Raw genomic sequence first — 15,808 nt, 5'->3', positions numbered from 1 at the left:
TATAAATTGAGACAATGAGAGAGCAAGAGAAATATAATCAAAGAAAAAGAAAATGTGTTACAAGGTGAAGTGTTCAACGTGCGGGAAGACCGGTTGGGGTGGTTGCGGAAATCATCTACCATCCATTTATAAGAACATCCCCGAAGGCCAACATTGTAATTGTCGAGCATGGCCTGGCGTCAATCTTGATGCGCAAATCTCTGGGGCTCAACTTGAGGTTGAGGCTCAACCCTCTTCCTCTTGCACAATTCTCTGATCACTGACGATATATCTCGTTCTATCATTTGTATTTTTTTTTGTTTTAATATTCATCCAACTTATTGTTGGCCACTTTTATGGGAATAATCGGTAATGTGCACAAGTTGTAAGTTGTGACACTGAATAATAATTGCCTTTTTGGTGTTTCCTTTTAGTGGGAAAGCCAATCATTCCCAAATAAATAAATGCATATGAAATTGGAGATATTTGAGAACTCCCTAGAACTCAAACTAATCGGGTTTTAGTAGTTTGGGTCTAGGCCCAAACCAAATCAACCAAAGCGTCATCTTCGTGTTTGTTCGTTAAATTGGAACTGTTCACGTGTTATCTCACCGCGAAAACCTCCCTTTCCTTGAGTTGAGTTTCACCTGACACTTGATCACAATTGACAAGTGAAAAGATAATACAGAGAGATGGTGAATAGCAACAGCATCGTCTTCTCGATCACTACTGCTAATCGTTGCTGTTGTTACTCCTCTAACACTGCTGCTCTTATTCATTACTCATCATCTTTCAAGGCACTTCCTCTTTACTCTTGACATTAAATTTTAAGTCAATTTTAAACCATATTGCAGTTTCAAGTAGTAATTTTATATTTATCTTTGTCGCAGCTTCATAATCAGTTGCGAATTAGTTTTGGATTTTCTTCACAATTAGGTCCCTTCACTTCTACAACTTCAACAACATGGCATCATGCTATATCATCAGATTCTCAGGGGTAATATAACTTAATTTTGAATTTTGAATATTATTTTGCTTCCTTTTAATGACTGAAAATCAAGAATAAAAACGGTAAAGAGAGGTATTTGGAGAAATTTACGTTGCCCTACAAGAAAATGGTGTCTTTCCTTATATGATTCTTATGATTTTATAACTAACACAAATCAATTCTCCAACTTAGCCTGTACTCTTAATGATTTAGAGACTTATCTAATTTAATCTTTGAGCCATCACTTGTCCCTTGTCCCTTTTGCAAAAAATCAATTCATACGTTCACATCTTTTGGGTTGGTGAACTAGAGATATATGATTTTTAATTCTGTGTGTTTATGGAAATGGATATTTTGAATTATCACTTTTCAATTGATTGTGTTTGCAAAATATTTTGACCGCTCAAAACTACAGTGAAACATCTGCATCAGCTGGTGGATACTGGGACAACCTTGGATATAATCCTGTGCCAACTGACTTCATGTATACTATGAAATGTTTGGAAGGTGAGGATTTTTCAGATGGTGGCTTGCAGCCTTTTGGGAGCATTCAGTTGATACCATCAGCTTGTATCTTGAACTATGGGCAGGTTAGTTTAGTGAATGCATGTTTCAATTCGTTGTTCCTAATTCCCAAGACTATATGTGCAGTAAATTATTTGGTTGATCTATGAACTTCGATGCTTGCAGATTGTTTGTCTTTCCTTTAAACAGAACCCTTTGGTAAAAGGCTAAGGGTCCGGTTCTCTTTACTCATTTTCTCAATTTATGTGCTCTTGTTGTTGTCAATGGTATATTCTATATTGTATATGTTTGTTAAGGAAGTGGGTACATAAATGTTCCAATTTTGCTGAATAATATTTGGCAACATGATTTTTGGTATTACTTGATCATTTTAACACTTCTACCAACACCTTGTGATCCTATCAATAATTGATTTTGAAGTTTGAAGACTTTGCATTTTGCACATCATAAATGCTTTAATATTGCATTAGCTTCTGTTTTGCAGAGTGTTCTTCTCAATCATGCTTTATCCATTTTGTTTTTTATTTTATTCAGGCAATAATTGAAGACTTGAGAGCATACAAGAAACAAGATGATTCTATCTTGTTATTCCGTCCTGAGGAACATGGATTACGGATGACAGTAGGTGCTAATCGTCTGTGTATGCCAGCACCAACTATTCAGCAGTTTGTGGAAGCTGTAAAAGTTATTGTGTCGGCAAATAGGCGTTGGGTAATGCAATATTATGTTATTTACTAAAGAGAAAACATTTTCTTGATGGCCTAGTCATGGGCTCAATGCCATACCGCAGATTCCGCCTCCTGATAAAGGCTTTTTACACATTCGAGCACTACTTATGGGGACTGGAGCTGTTCTCAGTGTTACACCAGCTCCTGAATTCACCTTTTTTATTTATGTTACTCCTGTTGGGAAGTGTTTTGAGGTATGCAGTTGATTTCCTCTTTTTGCATCCCTTTATATTAACCTGTCCTTTCCAGATTGTTTTTTTTTTTTAAGACACATTACGAGGAAACTCCTCAAGATGATTACCATGTGCAGTCTAACACATCATTTAATGTTTGACCTATGTATACCTGTAAAATTTTCTTGGATAATAGATCATTACCTGCTCTCTCTCTCTCTTTATTTTTCTTTGGAATGGACTTTGTAGCTGGTGAAGTTTATTGTTATTTAGGTCTCTACTTTGTATGATGATGACAGGAGAGTTTAAAACCGATTAATTTGGTGGTGGAAAATGAAGTTCAACGTGCAACTTGTGGTGGGGTTGGAGGTGTAAACGCTATAAGCAACTATGCTGTGGTGAGCTAGTTTTGGACTTGACACTTTGGCAATGATTTGGATTGGACTATTTTCCTGTTAGCACAATCTGATCAATTTAGATTTAGACATTAAATTCATTAAGGCAGCCTCCTAATTACTTAGTGTTGTTGTTGGCTACACTCGTTCTGCTTTATTGATCTTAGATCTATTTTTTGCTTATGTCCTTGTCTAGTTGTCTCATGATTTTCATATTCCCTTTCACCCATATAGGCTTGAAACCCGCTTTTTTTACTGATGCAATAATTGGACTTCGTTAGATATGACCAAACTGTCTCAGCTGATACATTATTTTACTGCTCTAATTTGATAGTGTTCGTAACTTCTTATGATCATACTGGTCTTTATTTTCATGCTTTCTTGTTTTGTCACTTATCCATTTGAAGAACTTCATACCAGCCATGCTCATCCTATAGCATGAATTATGACATTTTTCAAAAAATATTTGAGCTTTTAAAATTTTTCTTTGCAGGTTTTGAAGGCTCAGGCGGCAGCTATAGCAAATGATTTCTCTGATGTTCTGTTTCTTGACTCTGTTCACAATAGATATCTGGAAGAGGTTTCCACTGCTAATATTTTTGTTGTGAAGGTATGATTGAAATTTCCAGATTTTACCTAGAATATCCTTGCATATTTACGATTATTAAAAAAAAAAAAAAAAAAAAAAAAAAAGAGTAGTCTTTGGAGAGGGCAATGACTGATGTATTGTTAAAGTCTTGGGCTGCTGAGTACAGGCGCACAGTTTTGGGACTTGAGAATGATCGATACAATGGTATCTTGCAGGAAATCTGTGTAAAGTTCTAGTAATTACATAATTTGGACAGAAACAACATTCAATATTCATGGAGTTCCGCTTTGCCACTTCTTTTGTATTAAACTTGCAGTCTCATTATCTTTCAGCCACAAATCGTTCTGTTGACCTTAGATTTTGTTTTTTTTTTTTTTTTTTTTTTTTGGCATTAATGACCCCATTTAATTTTAACATAATGATGTTGAAATAAATAGGCTTTCCTATCCCTGCTTCATTCTTTTGCTTTTAACATCTTCTGTTGTTTATAAACTCCTAGGATAAGACAATCTCTACTCCAGTACTAAGAGGGACGATTCTTCCTGGCATAAAACGAAAAAGTATGATTGATATTGCTTGCAGCCTAGGTTTCCAGGTATTTATATTGGAGTGACAGTATCAGATGAATATTTTGAATTTCATTGATCAAACCTACCTAATTGACTGTAATAGACATGCTTGATATTCGTCTTTTATCTGTTTTGCTGCAAAATTTTGAAAATTTTCATGAAGTTGATACTGCTTTTAAAGTTTTTGTTCTTCTAATTTGATAAGCACTCATTACTCTAAAAGTCGTTCTTCAGGAGCAGTACTTATTTTACAATGCAAATTGAGCTAGTCTCTGGTGTGCCTAACACTTGGCACCCTTGGACTCTTCTCCACCTGAATTTTTAATTTCCAAGGAATCTTCTTTTCCATGTCTTAAGAAAAGAAAGGCCTCCTATGTTCTACTTTCTGTGTTTAATAAGGTTACTCTGGCATTCCTCGTAAACAGGTAGAGGAGCGACTTGTATCAGTTGAAGAATTGTTTGATGCTGATGAAGTCTTTTGCATTGGAGATGCTGTTTGTTTTCTACCTGTGGGCAGCATTACTTACTTGGGTAAAAGGTGAATTCGTTATTTTGAATTCTGAAATTAAACTGCTTACATGAAACCTTAAATTGAATTGAAAGAAACTCTATAGGGGGTAATATTTGATTCAGCAAGATTTTTTTCTTCACCTTTAGCTACCGTCACGTTTTGCTTTTCTGGGTACTTGGTAATACAGGGTGTCTTACAGAGAGAGCAGACTGGGTGCTGTGTCACAGCAGCTCTACTCGGCACTTTCAAGCATACAAATGGGTCTAACAGAAGACAAAATGGGTTGGACAATGGTATTGAAGTAAAAGTAAGGAGAAAAGCAAGAATGTTAACTGCTATTTGTGAATCTTGAAATTTTGACGTTATAATTAAGTTGCTATAGTTTAATTGCCGATCCCTTGTGATCGCTGATCGAGTTTAATCGCTTCTTCTAGATGAAGGAAATTCCATTATTTAAATTAAGACATACAGGCCCCATCCCTTATAAACAAAAACAAAAGAAACATTATGGCCCGATCACTTAATGCAAAGTGATATAAATGTCCAGCTAGCTAGTTCCTTTACATTGACATCTTCCAGCTGTTTCGCTTTGCAGTTTTACTTTCCTCTGATGGCAGACATTATATGATAGTGCCGTCCATTGCACGAATTCCAGTTGTAGCTCTAGCAAATAAGTCTCTTCTTTAGCCAATTACATTCTTTTTCTCAAAATTTCCAAGCGGATATAGACAATTATATTGAGCTGAGTGGAGTAGTAGTGATTCCATCTATCCTTGTGACACTGATAGATGACGATATGATAGCTATCCCATCCCATGAATTTTGAGCTCGTGTACTCCAAAATGTCGCACACAATGATGTCCCAATTGGAAAAGTTTTAGGCTAAGGTTCAGTCGCTGAATTTGAGCCATGTCTTGTGGCTGGGTCCCTGAAAGCTAGAACACATCTCTAAATGAAGTGTCTCTACAGAATTCTGTGTAATAAGACAAATTAAAAGTGTATCGCATGAATGAGTACCTATTTACGTTTTCTTTTTGAGTTTTAAGTTTTAACGTTTAAATCTTGGTAGTTATCCGTCTGCCTTAAATTTACTTTCAACTCTCTTTTATTTTCCTTGTATATTATTTCTGCAGAAATGTTACATATACAAACTATTTAATGTTATATATACAAATTATTTTCTACAAACTAATATGACAATCCTATATATTAGTTTCTATACAAAGTATTATCATTTATTTCTGTTACATGTTGACTGAATTATTTGGCTGCATCCAACTTTAGACTCTGCTGATTTGGCATCTTAGTTTTTAGCCAACACACAAGCTCGACTTGTAAGGTGGGCAAAAAGGCCTCGGTCAATTACAACTTTTAGACGTGTAAGAGGATGCTTTCCAAATTGAATGTGGTAGTATTCAATTTTAGGTGGCTGATTTGACATCTTGGTCACTAGATAACACAAGCTCCATGTAAGGGAAGGACAAAACAATCTAGTTCTAGGCCATTTACGCAAGCTCAAATGAGCATTGAGCAAGACCAAGATAAGGACCTGGGTCGATCACTGACTACCGAAAGCTCATCGGTTGATTATTTAGCATGTTATTTTGCTAAAATAATTTAAAATTAGTTAAGATTACATCTTACCAAAAAAGAAAAATTACCATGATTAGATAAGCACTCCGATTTGATTTAATTATCATATTGAGGAAATGATGGATGAGAGAGAACAGAGCAAATATGGAGAGACACGTGTCGGCTTGTCTTGGGACAAGTCACATGAGACATCTCTTAGCTTAGCTTATCTGCGGAGTGATGTGGAGTAGTGAGCCAAATTCATGCATTGGATATGCATCGCCAACTTTCTCTTGTCGCTTTAAAAATGAACATATAGATGCCAAATGTAGGGAATTTGTGTCATTTCTGTACGTGCATATTGGCACTTCCTCTCAAGGATACTCACTTTTCATCGTCTAACGTTCAGTGTTTCCCGTCTCTTATTTATTTGCTTTTCCGGGAAAGGATACCTGAGCAAGAGCAATAGCAATGATTTCAACTGCATGCTCTCGTAATTTGGTTCAATCTTTACGCGCTGCTTCCGCTTTTTCCAAGGTTTGTCTTTGATATCTTAATGCTTTATTATATTCCTTTTGAAACGTCCCGAGTTGCATTTAAAACATTGATCGCTTCGTGTATTCTTAGGTTTTACCTTCCTTTCTTGGTATGGAGTCGGAGATTATTAGGTTATAAATGACAGTAAACAGAATTGTAGCAATACAGGGCATTTTTCATCATATATCCCTTCAAAAATCATTAGCATTCAATTAGATCCAAGTATAAGATTGCATAAAAAAGTTTCTTTCCTTAAAAATCATTAACCTTTGAATCGGAAGACTTAACTATAACTATTGCAGTGAACTCATCCATTTTTGCATGCATATTCGCAGTTTGGGACTTACTACCGTTATACATCTCAAGCTGTGTCTTCTCTGCAGCAGGTGTGCGAATCATCTGCTTACAGGTAACTGCATATTGAATTACAAACGATACAAACCACGCTATACAACATTGTGTTGATGCTCATCGTTGTGCTTCTATACTTTGACAAACTCTTGCCTACCCAGTCAAAGAAAGGTGTAAATTTATCACCAATACATTTGTTCTGCCTATTTGTTGACCAATTTCTCCATTAACTCCAGCAGTTGCTGGTGATAATGACCTGTTGTGGGTTGTAAATACTCTGTCTGCGCCAATTATGATGGAATGATTTTTTTTTTTTTTTTTTTTTGGGAAGTCCCAAGATATAAGAAATTTTAAGAGGAAAAAATGAACGAGAAACATTGTGAGTGCATTCAAAAGATAAAAAAAATTACCAAATCAAATCTTCTAATTATGTGGCTTGGTTACATGATTTTTTACATTCAAACCTTAATTATAATCAGAATAGTCGATAAAGATGATGCAAAAATGAAAATTTGTACCCGAAGCATAATCCGAATTGTTTATTAGGATGATCCAAAAATGTAAAACCAAATTCCTTGTAAATTGTGTGGTTAATTTGTTCTCTTCCCCACCTTTTTCCTTATGCTTTCAACTTCTGTTTCCCAGTGACGATGATTGCGCTGATATGGATTGGGATAATCTTGGATTCGGTCTTGTGCCAACTGATTACATGTATTCCATGAAATGTTCTGATTACCGCCAGTTTGAACAAGGACAGCTTAGTCGCTATGGAAAGATTGAGCTGAGCCCTTCAGCAGGAGTCTTAAATTATGGGCAGGCAAGCTGCTGTCTTATGTATTTATTTATGTTTGAAGTTTATTTTATACTCAAATACCACTTCTTAATGTTGAGTGATTCAAAATAAGTGGTTTGCAAATTGGAATTTTACATGATTAGCATGTATAATTGGGTTCTGAATTCTGATCTGTCTTGACGGTGTTCACACAAGTTCGGCCAAGTTTGTAACTGAAATGGGTACTTGCTAGTTGAAATTTTGATTGAGTCTGGATCTGTCCTAGATACACAAATCAAAACTAATTATGGTCTTGAAAAACTCAGATGATGCATTCATAAATGAAACATATATGAAGTTTGGACTTGGAGGACGATGCAATAGATTGATATTGGTTGTTCTGTTTCCTCCAACAACTACGCTCGGGTAATACAAATGCTTACGTGGTTGTCAGTGACTGTCTATAGGGACTGTTTGAAGGTCTGAAAGCATACAGAAAGGAAGATGGACAACTTATTCTCTTTCGTCCAGATCAAAATGCCATTCGCATGGACATTGGCGCTAAAAGAATGTGCATGCCTTGTCCCTCCATTGATCAATTCATTGATGCAGTGAAACAAATTGCTCTTGCCAATAAGCGTTGGGTAATTGACCTTTCTTCTTTGGTGTAGTGAACACTAGAATATCTCTTTCTTCTTTTTGCTTATAAACTTTAATTAAGCAGGTTCCTCCTCCTGGAAAAGGGTCTTTATACATTAGGCCTTTGCTCATGGGAAGTGGTGCTATATTGGGTTTGGCTCCAGCACCTGAATATACATTTCTTGTATTTGCTTCTCCCGTGGGCAACTATTTCAAGGTGGGTTATTTTTCTCATTGAACATTTCTTCAGTTTTGACTTTGAAAAGGAGAGTTTAAATTATCCTCATTCTTTATTTAGGAGGGTTTGGCTCCTTTGAACTTGTATGTGGAGGATGAATTTCATCGTGCTACACCTGGTGGAGCTGGAGGTGTCAAAACCATATCTAATTATGCCCCAGTAAGTTCCTTCTTTCATGCTGTTGCAGAGATTACTGATAATTGCTTATTGGCGTCCTTTTATATAGGGCCGTTTTGGCATCAACTTTAATATATATGGAATTCAAGTTTCTTTGTATTTTTCTTTCCTATATTTTTAGCACAGTTTCTTTTTGCTCTGTTATATCCCTTCTATCATCTGTAGGTTCTGAAAGCACTAGGCAGAGCAAAAAACAGAGGATTTTCTGATGTCTTGTACCTTGACTCGGTGAATAAGAGAAATTTGGAGGAAGTCTCGTCTTGTAACATTTTCATTGTGAAGGTAATTTTGAGAACAATTATTCTAGCAATTATGCATAATATTAGCATCAAGATTTGAAGTGAATTTTAAATGACCAGAGAGGCACAGCAAGTAAGAAATGAATCTTGAAACAGGTAAACCTATTACAGAGTGATAACCTTCATAGATTTAGGAATTGAATGAACAAACTAAGCTTCACTCATCATATTGTAATGCTTGATGGATTTCCAATTACCAGTTTTATGGTTTGCTCCATATAGAGCTCTACTTTCCATTGTCTTAAAATTGGCCGCCTGTAGATCTAAACCATGTCTTCAATTGTACCAGGGCAACGTTATTTCAACTCCTGCTACAAATGGGACTATTCTTGAAGGGATTACCCGAAAAAGCATCATTGAAATTGCCCGAGATTGCGGCTTCCAGGTGACTATTTTAACCTCTGGACCACTAAAAATGAGCCTAATTTCCTGAATCAAGCTTTGAAGGTATAAATTTCAATAAGGTTTATTTCTAGCCTTTTTCATGTGTAGAATGCCTGCCGAATTTCACTGATGCTATCCTGCATCTGAGTCTGGGCTTGCACACTACTCTAGTTGTATTTGTAATTCTAATGTCATGAATTTTCCCATTGTTATCTATTATTTGCAATTTCAGAATTTCATTTTTTTCTTTTTGGATGTTTTGTATTTCTCTACAGTTATTTATAATAGGTTGTTTGTTCTCTTTAGGTTGTAACTTTCAAGACTTCGTTTTCTGTTTATTGCTCTGCGAGAAACCTAGTTATTAGGTCACCTAGTTTTGAATTTTAATGGGCCATATAGAGTATAACAAAATTAATTCAGATATCTATTGCTTATTATTTCCGCAAAGCACATACATTCTGAATATTTCCCAACCTATGTTAGGTTGAGGAACGAGCAATTCCAGTCGATGAGTTAGTAGATGCGGATGAAGTATTTTCCACAGGAACTGCTGTAGTTATTGCTCCTGTAGGCAGTATTACATATGGGGACAAAAGGTAAGTAAGTATTTTTAGAGATTTGTCTTTTTTCCTCTAATCACAAGAATCAGAAATATATAACCTTTTAAGAACAAATAATTCTGCCATAATTATGTAATTGTAAGTAATTTGGTAGCACGGTCACTTGTACACCCTCTCTGTAATTGCCAAATCTCTATATCTGTAAATTGTATTAACACGTACCATTTTCGTATATTCAGAACTGAATATAAAACTGGTGCCGGGTCCGTGTGTGGGGAACTTCACTCAACTCTTGTTGGAATTCAGAGGGGCATAATTGAGGATAAGAAGGGCTGGACTGTTCAGATTCATTAAGACCTACAGCAGTTCATCTGCTTTTATATATGTAAAAACATTGTGTATGTTAATGTTATGCATCAGGTGCGTTCTCCCATTTGTCCTGTAAATAATATAATTGTATTGTTGAAATGATTCCTCTGTTCTAGACAACAACGGTGTCAAATTTTATATCATGGCAATTGGCATGTTTTAAGTTTCTTATATAAAACTTTAATCGGCCATTTAAAAAGGAATTAAAACACAACAATATATCACAGAATGCATGTGAATGGCATGAGAAATATGTTATTGGTAGAATTGGATTGAGTGATCTTACTTCTATCATATTTAATTCAATACAATCTGCTAAAATTGCCTAATTCCGGAATGGGCAATGGGGCCCTGCAAACTCTGCGTATCTATCACCTTACCCACTTCATTTCTTTTTTAATTTTAACTTAATACCTTACCTGGAGATCTTATCTTCATCTTCATCTTCAGACCGCGCCATGACGATAATGCATGTCCACTTTCTGTTACTTCCAATTTTTAGCATTATCTAATTGATTCAATAATATTCGGTCCTATATTAGTTTTGTTATATAAATCACACTTGTTATGTAAGGTCACTACTCAAATCAAGACACAGCCAGTCTAAGAACTACTATTAATCTTCCAATAACTAAAAAGAACTAGGGAAGACAAATGTTTTTGGTGCGTTTTACTTGCCATGGGCCATGGCATAGCTGCGACTCGAAACGTAGTGTAAATAAAGAAGCAAAGCACAGTCGATAACGACTAAGCTATACGACACAGCTTCGACATCGTACTGTTTTAAAGACGTGTCCGTATCAAATAAGTTGCTATCACCTACCAAACGTTTTTGGTTTATTTTATTTGGGTTTCACTTTCACATGAAATGCTTTAAATTAATTAAAATCATCACTGGATTCAATTAACTTGATCACCCATATCATCTCTTAAACCACTCGAGTCCTGGTGTCCATTTTATATTTCAAATAACCTCTCAGCTGATTTTATGTATTTGAATCCTAACATTGATGAGTATGTATGATCAATTAATGTTTAATAAAATCTCCTCCTGTTGTTGAGGTTTTACATTTTTCTTTTTAACCCACTCTGATTCTAGTTTTCTTTTAAAAGAATTTAAAGCTTGTTAAATAAAATATGGCAAGAATAAATGTAAAAATAATAGTGGAAGTCCATTTAATTACTCAAATACAAAAGCGATGTTGAAGTGACATCTGTTTATTTTAATACAATGACCATTGCGTACGTCACATTTCTTTAATAAACACAACGTTCACCCATCAGCTTTCTGACGTGGAACCTTGGAGATTTTTCGCCGACTTCTCGCTTATCCCTACAATTTAGTTAGTATTCCATGGAAACACTTAGTTTTATTTGTGTGTAAATTATAATTCTTGTGTATATATATTTGGCGATTTCGACACAATATTTGTGTCCAAAGATTGCATCCGTATTTGGAAATTACAGTTTCTCTTCCCATCCAGAATTTAAGACTGCAAATCATTATTATACCTGAACCATGATTCAGACAAGTGCATGCTTACGCAATTTATTAACTCAGTCATTACATCCTGGATCTTCTTTGTCCAAGGTTGGCTGCAACATCTTCTTTTTTACCATGTATTTTTGTTCTTATATAATGATCATGAAGCCTTCTTTTGAAAAAGAAATGATTTGTTTGTTGTCTATGTTTTGGTGGATTTTGATTCTCTTCTTGTTTGATGAGCCTTTTTCTGGTGTTTCTTCTCGTAGATCTTTTATGAATAAGCTCTTGTAATTATTTAATGCCAGAAACTACCTTTCCATTTAGGAGTGGACAATAGAAACAGTACTCCATGATCAAGGATGATTGATTTTGATAAAGGTTAAGAAAATATCAAAACCCGTCATTGTCTATGAATGGATCAGTTATAGTTTGATCATTTAATCAGAAGTCTCATTTGATTTCTTGTTTTAGTTAGTTGTCGGTCAATTGTTCGTTAAGAATTTTTCCTTGAGTGATGTGTACACAGTACACCTTTCAATTAATTAAAGGATGCGGCATTATAGTCGGAGATATAACTTATTTTTTTTATGTGTGCAGCTTGCAGCTTATTTTTGCTACACTTGTCGGCTTGCCTCCTCTCTGCAACAAGAACACAAATTATCTGATTACAGGTAACTGCATAAAGCAACTCAGGCTCAGTTTAGGACATTTGTCAATGACTTATGCCAATAATATAAATATTGATTTTTAGCCTTTTTCCTCTTTGATTTTCATATGCTTTCCATTTTCTGCCTCTGTTGTTTGATGATCTTGCTTGCAGTGATAATGAGTATGCTGATTTGGATTGGGATAATCTTGGATTTGGTATCACTCCGGCTGATTACATGTACATCACGAAATGTTCTAAAGATAAAAATTTTGAACAAGGGAAGCTTAGTCGCTATGGAAACATTGGGTTGAGCCCTTCAGCAGGAGTCCTAAATTACGGACAGGCATGTTGCAGCTGATTTCTTCTTTTCAGAAATTGATATTTTATATATGTTCAGCAACTTATATAATTTTCTTAGAGCTTAAAAGGGTGGATAATGTTATTTTGTAAAACATTTTCAGAATGGAAACTTTGCAGGATGGCCTCAAATATTTTGGTTCTTAAAATGATGCCTAAGTTGGGTGGAACATAAATGTCTTTGTTTCCACGACTTGTTCAAATATAATTTGTGGTATTTGACAAAATTTCTTGCCATTATTCTACAGTATAATTCCTATACCAGAACAGGTACCATTTTGAAAAATTCCATTGCTGACTGGCCATACGTGACTGTTATTTGTTTTAGAAACATTACCATACAGATACAACCCAGAACAATGCTGTTTTAATTGAGCAGAGGATTTAGCTAATAACAACTGTTATTAAGCCGATTTACTAAGTTCTGGGGCCAAAAATAATTAAAATAAACTAACATAGAAGTGTTTGTAAATCATTTTCAGGGACTTTATGAAGGAACAAAAGCTTACAGGACAGAAGAAGGGCGTATTCTTGTATTCCGTCCCGATCAAAATGCCATGCGCATGAAGATGGGAGCTGAAAGAATGTGTATGCCTTCACCTTCCATCGATCAGTTCGTCGATGCAGTGAAACAAATTGCTCTTGTAAACAAGCGTTGGGTAATTCTCTTTCTTTTGAAGATAATGTTAATCCTTCATATTGCAATGGAAAAATTATATACCTAAGCTCATCTTTTACAATATAACACTTCTATATATGATTTTATAAAATAACGCCAAGGCTATAAGCAGGTTCCTCCTCCAGGAAAAGGCGCTCTGTACATAAGGCCCTTGCTTGTGGGAAGCGGTCCTGTATTGGGATTGGCTCCGGCACCTGAATACATGTTCCTTGTTTATGCTTCCCCTGTTGGCAACTATTTCAAGGCAGGATTTTCTTCGTTTCAAATTTGAGTTTGACTAGGAGGGTTTAAATATTACTTTTTTTGGATGCAGGAGGGTTCAGCACCCTTGAACTTGTATATTGAAGAAGATTTTGTCCGCGCTACTCCTGGGGGAGCTGGAGGTGTGAAAACAATCGGCAATTATGCGCCTGTAAGCAAATTCTCTTCTAACTCTGGAGAAAGAAGCTTCATCAATGACTTAATTTCACTTCAAAAGCTTAATTGTACATTTTTTGTGTTGTAAAATAAAACTTCAATATATCAAGATTCTTATATATCCTATCGTCACACCGTTAATGCAGGTTCTGAAAGCATTAACCAGAGCCAAAAACAGAGGATTTTCAGATGTCCTGTATCTTGACTCGGTACATAGGAAATATTTGGAGGAAGTCTCTTCTTGTAACATTTTTATTGTGAAGGTATTGTCTGAATCAAGTTTTACTATAAAATTAAACGTAAATTGTATCAGATCGCCTTGTTTCCTTGATCAAATTTGAACAATTGAGGAAGAGGAAAGGGATCGTATGATGATCATAATAAATTATAGAATCTTTTAACACCTATGTCCTGCATCAAAACGTTTTCAAAAACATCTGAGGATTTGATCAGTGGATTGAGTCTATTGTAGTGGGGAGAAAGACATGAGAAACGATTGGCAATTGAAGCCTGAGGCAGGATTGAAAGACTAACTCTATGTTGATATTGAATTTGCAAAAGCAATCGTTTAAAATGAATATTCAATCAGTAAAAATCAATTTATTTGAATCATTCAGTCAACAGATACTAGAGTAATGATATTTTAATATGATAATATCGTTCTACGGTGCATCCCAGAATTGGCTCATGTATGTTTTTATTAACATTCTAGGGCAATGTCATTTCGACTCCTGCTACAAATGGAACTATTCTTGAAGGAATTACTAGAAAAAGTGTCATTGACATTGCTCATGACCATGGTTATCAGGTGAGAGTAGCTCTCTTGTGATTCTAAACACATTTTCTCAGTTCCTTATTATTAATGCAAATGGTTTTATTTTCTTTTATGATTTTCTGAAAATGCCCCCAAACTGAACAGGTTGAGGAACGTTTAATTCCAGTGGATGAATTGATTGATGCTGATGAAGTATTTTGCACTGGAACTGCTGTAGTGCTTGCTCCAGTAGGCAGTATTACATATAAAAACAGGAGGTACTTAATAATTCAATTGTATGTATTATTTCTCATGGTCTATCTCTAACTTGTTTTAGCACATATAACTTGAAAATATGCAGAATTGAATTCAGAACGGGGGCTGGTTCTGCGTGTCAGGAACTGTACTCCACGCTTGTAGGAATTCAAACAGGTCTTATTGAGGATAAGAAGGGATGGACTATTGAGATTCCCCATCAAATAAATTGAATTCATAGAGAAACTATCATTGAAGAAACATTGTGTGTGTCTGTGGATGGATCCCTAGCTTTTTAGCTGCTAAATAAAATCTTCTCTCCAATATTGGATACACTTGTTAAATTAATGATTTCTACAGGAGTTTCCGAATCTCTTATACTTGTCAAAATCTAATGCTAAATTATTTATCTAGCTATAACTAAAACCCCATATATACACAAAAACAATTCATAGTCATATCCTTGGCAGAATATTAAAATATTGATGTTGATTTTTAGAATTAATGTTGTTTGCCCAAAAAAAGTAAAATTTTAGTAGAATGAAAATGTAAGGGGCGATTTAGGCTCTGTTTGGTTCACATATTGAGAAAACTTTTTTAGTTTTTCCAAAAAAGTTAACTTTATTTCACCTATTTTGAAAATAGTTTTCTAAATTATTCAATTTTCTTAATCCCCCTAAATTTTTTAATTTAACTAAACAACCCCCAAATTTTTTTTTAAAAATTGACAAAAACACCCCAGCAATCCAAATTTACCAGATTCTGGTCACCACTGTCAGAAGCTGGCCGGAATCTGGTGTATCGGCATACTAATGGCTGAATCTTGCTAGTAGTGCACCGATCTAGCCTTTTCCAG

The 15,808-nt window shown here is 35.2% G+C and overlaps 3 protein-coding genes across 5 annotated transcripts; all 3 read left to right on the top strand.

Annotated features, from left to right (window-relative positions):
* The first annotated feature begins 671 nt into the window (after positions 1-671).
* Positions 672-5,517, top strand: LOC116105151 (branched-chain amino acid aminotransferase 2, chloroplastic-like). Its single transcript, XM_031391570.1, has 10 exons — positions 672-776; positions 870-976; positions 1,383-1,557; positions 2,027-2,203; positions 2,283-2,414; positions 2,693-2,791; positions 3,282-3,398; positions 3,877-3,972; positions 4,372-4,484; positions 4,645-5,517. The coding sequence occupies exons 1-10, from the start codon at positions 672-674 to the stop codon at positions 4,760-4,762; spliced, it is 1,239 nt and encodes a 412-aa protein (XP_031247430.1). The 3' UTR covers positions 4,763-5,517.
* An 829-nt stretch (positions 5,518-6,346) lies between these two features.
* LOC116105153 (branched-chain amino acid aminotransferase 1, mitochondrial-like) lies at positions 6,347-10,598 on the top strand. Its single transcript, XM_031391572.1, has 11 exons — positions 6,347-6,566; positions 6,902-6,975; positions 7,563-7,734; positions 8,157-8,333; positions 8,414-8,545; positions 8,627-8,725; positions 8,909-9,025; positions 9,332-9,427; positions 9,910-10,022; positions 10,226-10,450; positions 10,485-10,598. The coding sequence occupies exons 1-10, from the start codon at positions 6,501-6,503 to the stop codon at positions 10,338-10,340; spliced, it is 1,161 nt and encodes a 386-aa protein (XP_031247432.1). The 5' UTR covers positions 6,347-6,500; the 3' UTR covers positions 10,341-10,450; positions 10,485-10,598.
* A 1,081-nt stretch (positions 10,599-11,679) lies between these two features.
* LOC116105155 (branched-chain-amino-acid aminotransferase 2, chloroplastic-like) lies at positions 11,680-15,359 on the top strand. Of its 3 annotated transcripts, none has more exons than XM_031391576.1 (10): positions 11,680-11,698; positions 12,439-12,512; positions 12,662-12,833; positions 13,330-13,506; positions 13,639-13,770; positions 13,840-13,938; positions 14,090-14,206; positions 14,656-14,751; positions 14,863-14,975; positions 15,059-15,359. In XM_031391576.1, exons 3-10 carry the CDS (start codon positions 12,726-12,728, stop codon positions 15,183-15,185), a joined length of 969 nt encoding a protein of 322 aa, XP_031247436.1. In that variant the 5' UTR covers positions 11,680-11,698; positions 12,439-12,512; positions 12,662-12,725; the 3' UTR covers positions 15,186-15,359. The 3 variants fall into 3 exon arrangements, with proteins under 3 accessions (XP_031247436.1, XP_031247434.1, XP_031247435.1); XM_031391574.1 differs by lacking the exon at positions 11,680-11,698 and adding an exon at positions 11,715-11,946; XM_031391575.1 differs by lacking the exons at positions 11,680-11,698; positions 13,639-13,770 and adding an exon at positions 11,715-11,946.
* The last annotated feature ends 449 nt before the right edge of the window (positions 15,360-15,808 follow it).

The sequence above is a fragment of the Pistacia vera genome, unplaced genomic scaffold (assembly GCF_008641045.1).
Source record: "Pistacia vera cultivar Batoury unplaced genomic scaffold, PisVer_v2 Contig494, whole genome shotgun sequence".
Taxonomy (NCBI): Eukaryota; Viridiplantae; Streptophyta; class Magnoliopsida; order Sapindales; family Anacardiaceae; genus Pistacia; species Pistacia vera.
The sequence above is the reverse complement of the archived record's forward strand: the minus strand, read 5'-3'. Positions and strand labels throughout refer to the sequence as shown.

What these genes read in the sequence shown, in the direction of transcription:
- LOC116105151 (XM_031391570.1), top strand. Translation starts at nt 672, where the DNA reads ATGGTGAATAGCAACAGCATCGTCTTCTCGATCACTACTGCTAATCGT. An exon ending in ATATCATCAGATTCTCAGGG is followed by an intron (nt 977 to 1,382) that starts GTAATATAACTT and finishes TCAAAACTACAG; the next exon opens with TGAAACATCTGCATCAGCTG. An exon ending in CTGTTGGGAAGTGTTTTGAG is followed by an intron (nt 2,415 to 2,692) that starts GTATGCAGTTGA and finishes TGATGATGACAG; the next exon opens with GAGAGTTTAAAACCGATTAA.
- LOC116105153 (XM_031391572.1), top strand. Translation starts at nt 6,501, where the DNA reads ATGATTTCAACTGCATGCTCTCGTAATTTGGTTCAATCTTTACGCGCT. An exon ending in CTCTTGCCAATAAGCGTTGG is followed by an intron (nt 8,334 to 8,413) that starts GTAATTGACCTT and finishes TTAATTAAGCAG; the next exon opens with GTTCCTCCTCCTGGAAAAGG. An exon ending in CCATATCTAATTATGCCCCA is followed by an intron (nt 8,726 to 8,908) that starts GTAAGTTCCTTC and finishes TATCATCTGTAG; the next exon opens with GTTCTGAAAGCACTAGGCAG.
- LOC116105155 (XM_031391574.1), top strand. Translation starts at nt 11,875, where the DNA reads ATGATTCAGACAAGTGCATGCTTACGCAATTTATTAACTCAGTCATTA. An exon ending in CTCTTGTAAACAAGCGTTGG is followed by an intron (nt 13,507 to 13,638) that starts GTAATTCTCTTT and finishes GGCTATAAGCAG; the next exon opens with GTTCCTCCTCCAGGAAAAGG. An exon ending in CTGTTGGCAACTATTTCAAG is followed by an intron (nt 13,771 to 13,839) that starts GCAGGATTTTCT and finishes TTTTGGATGCAG; the next exon opens with GAGGGTTCAGCACCCTTGAA.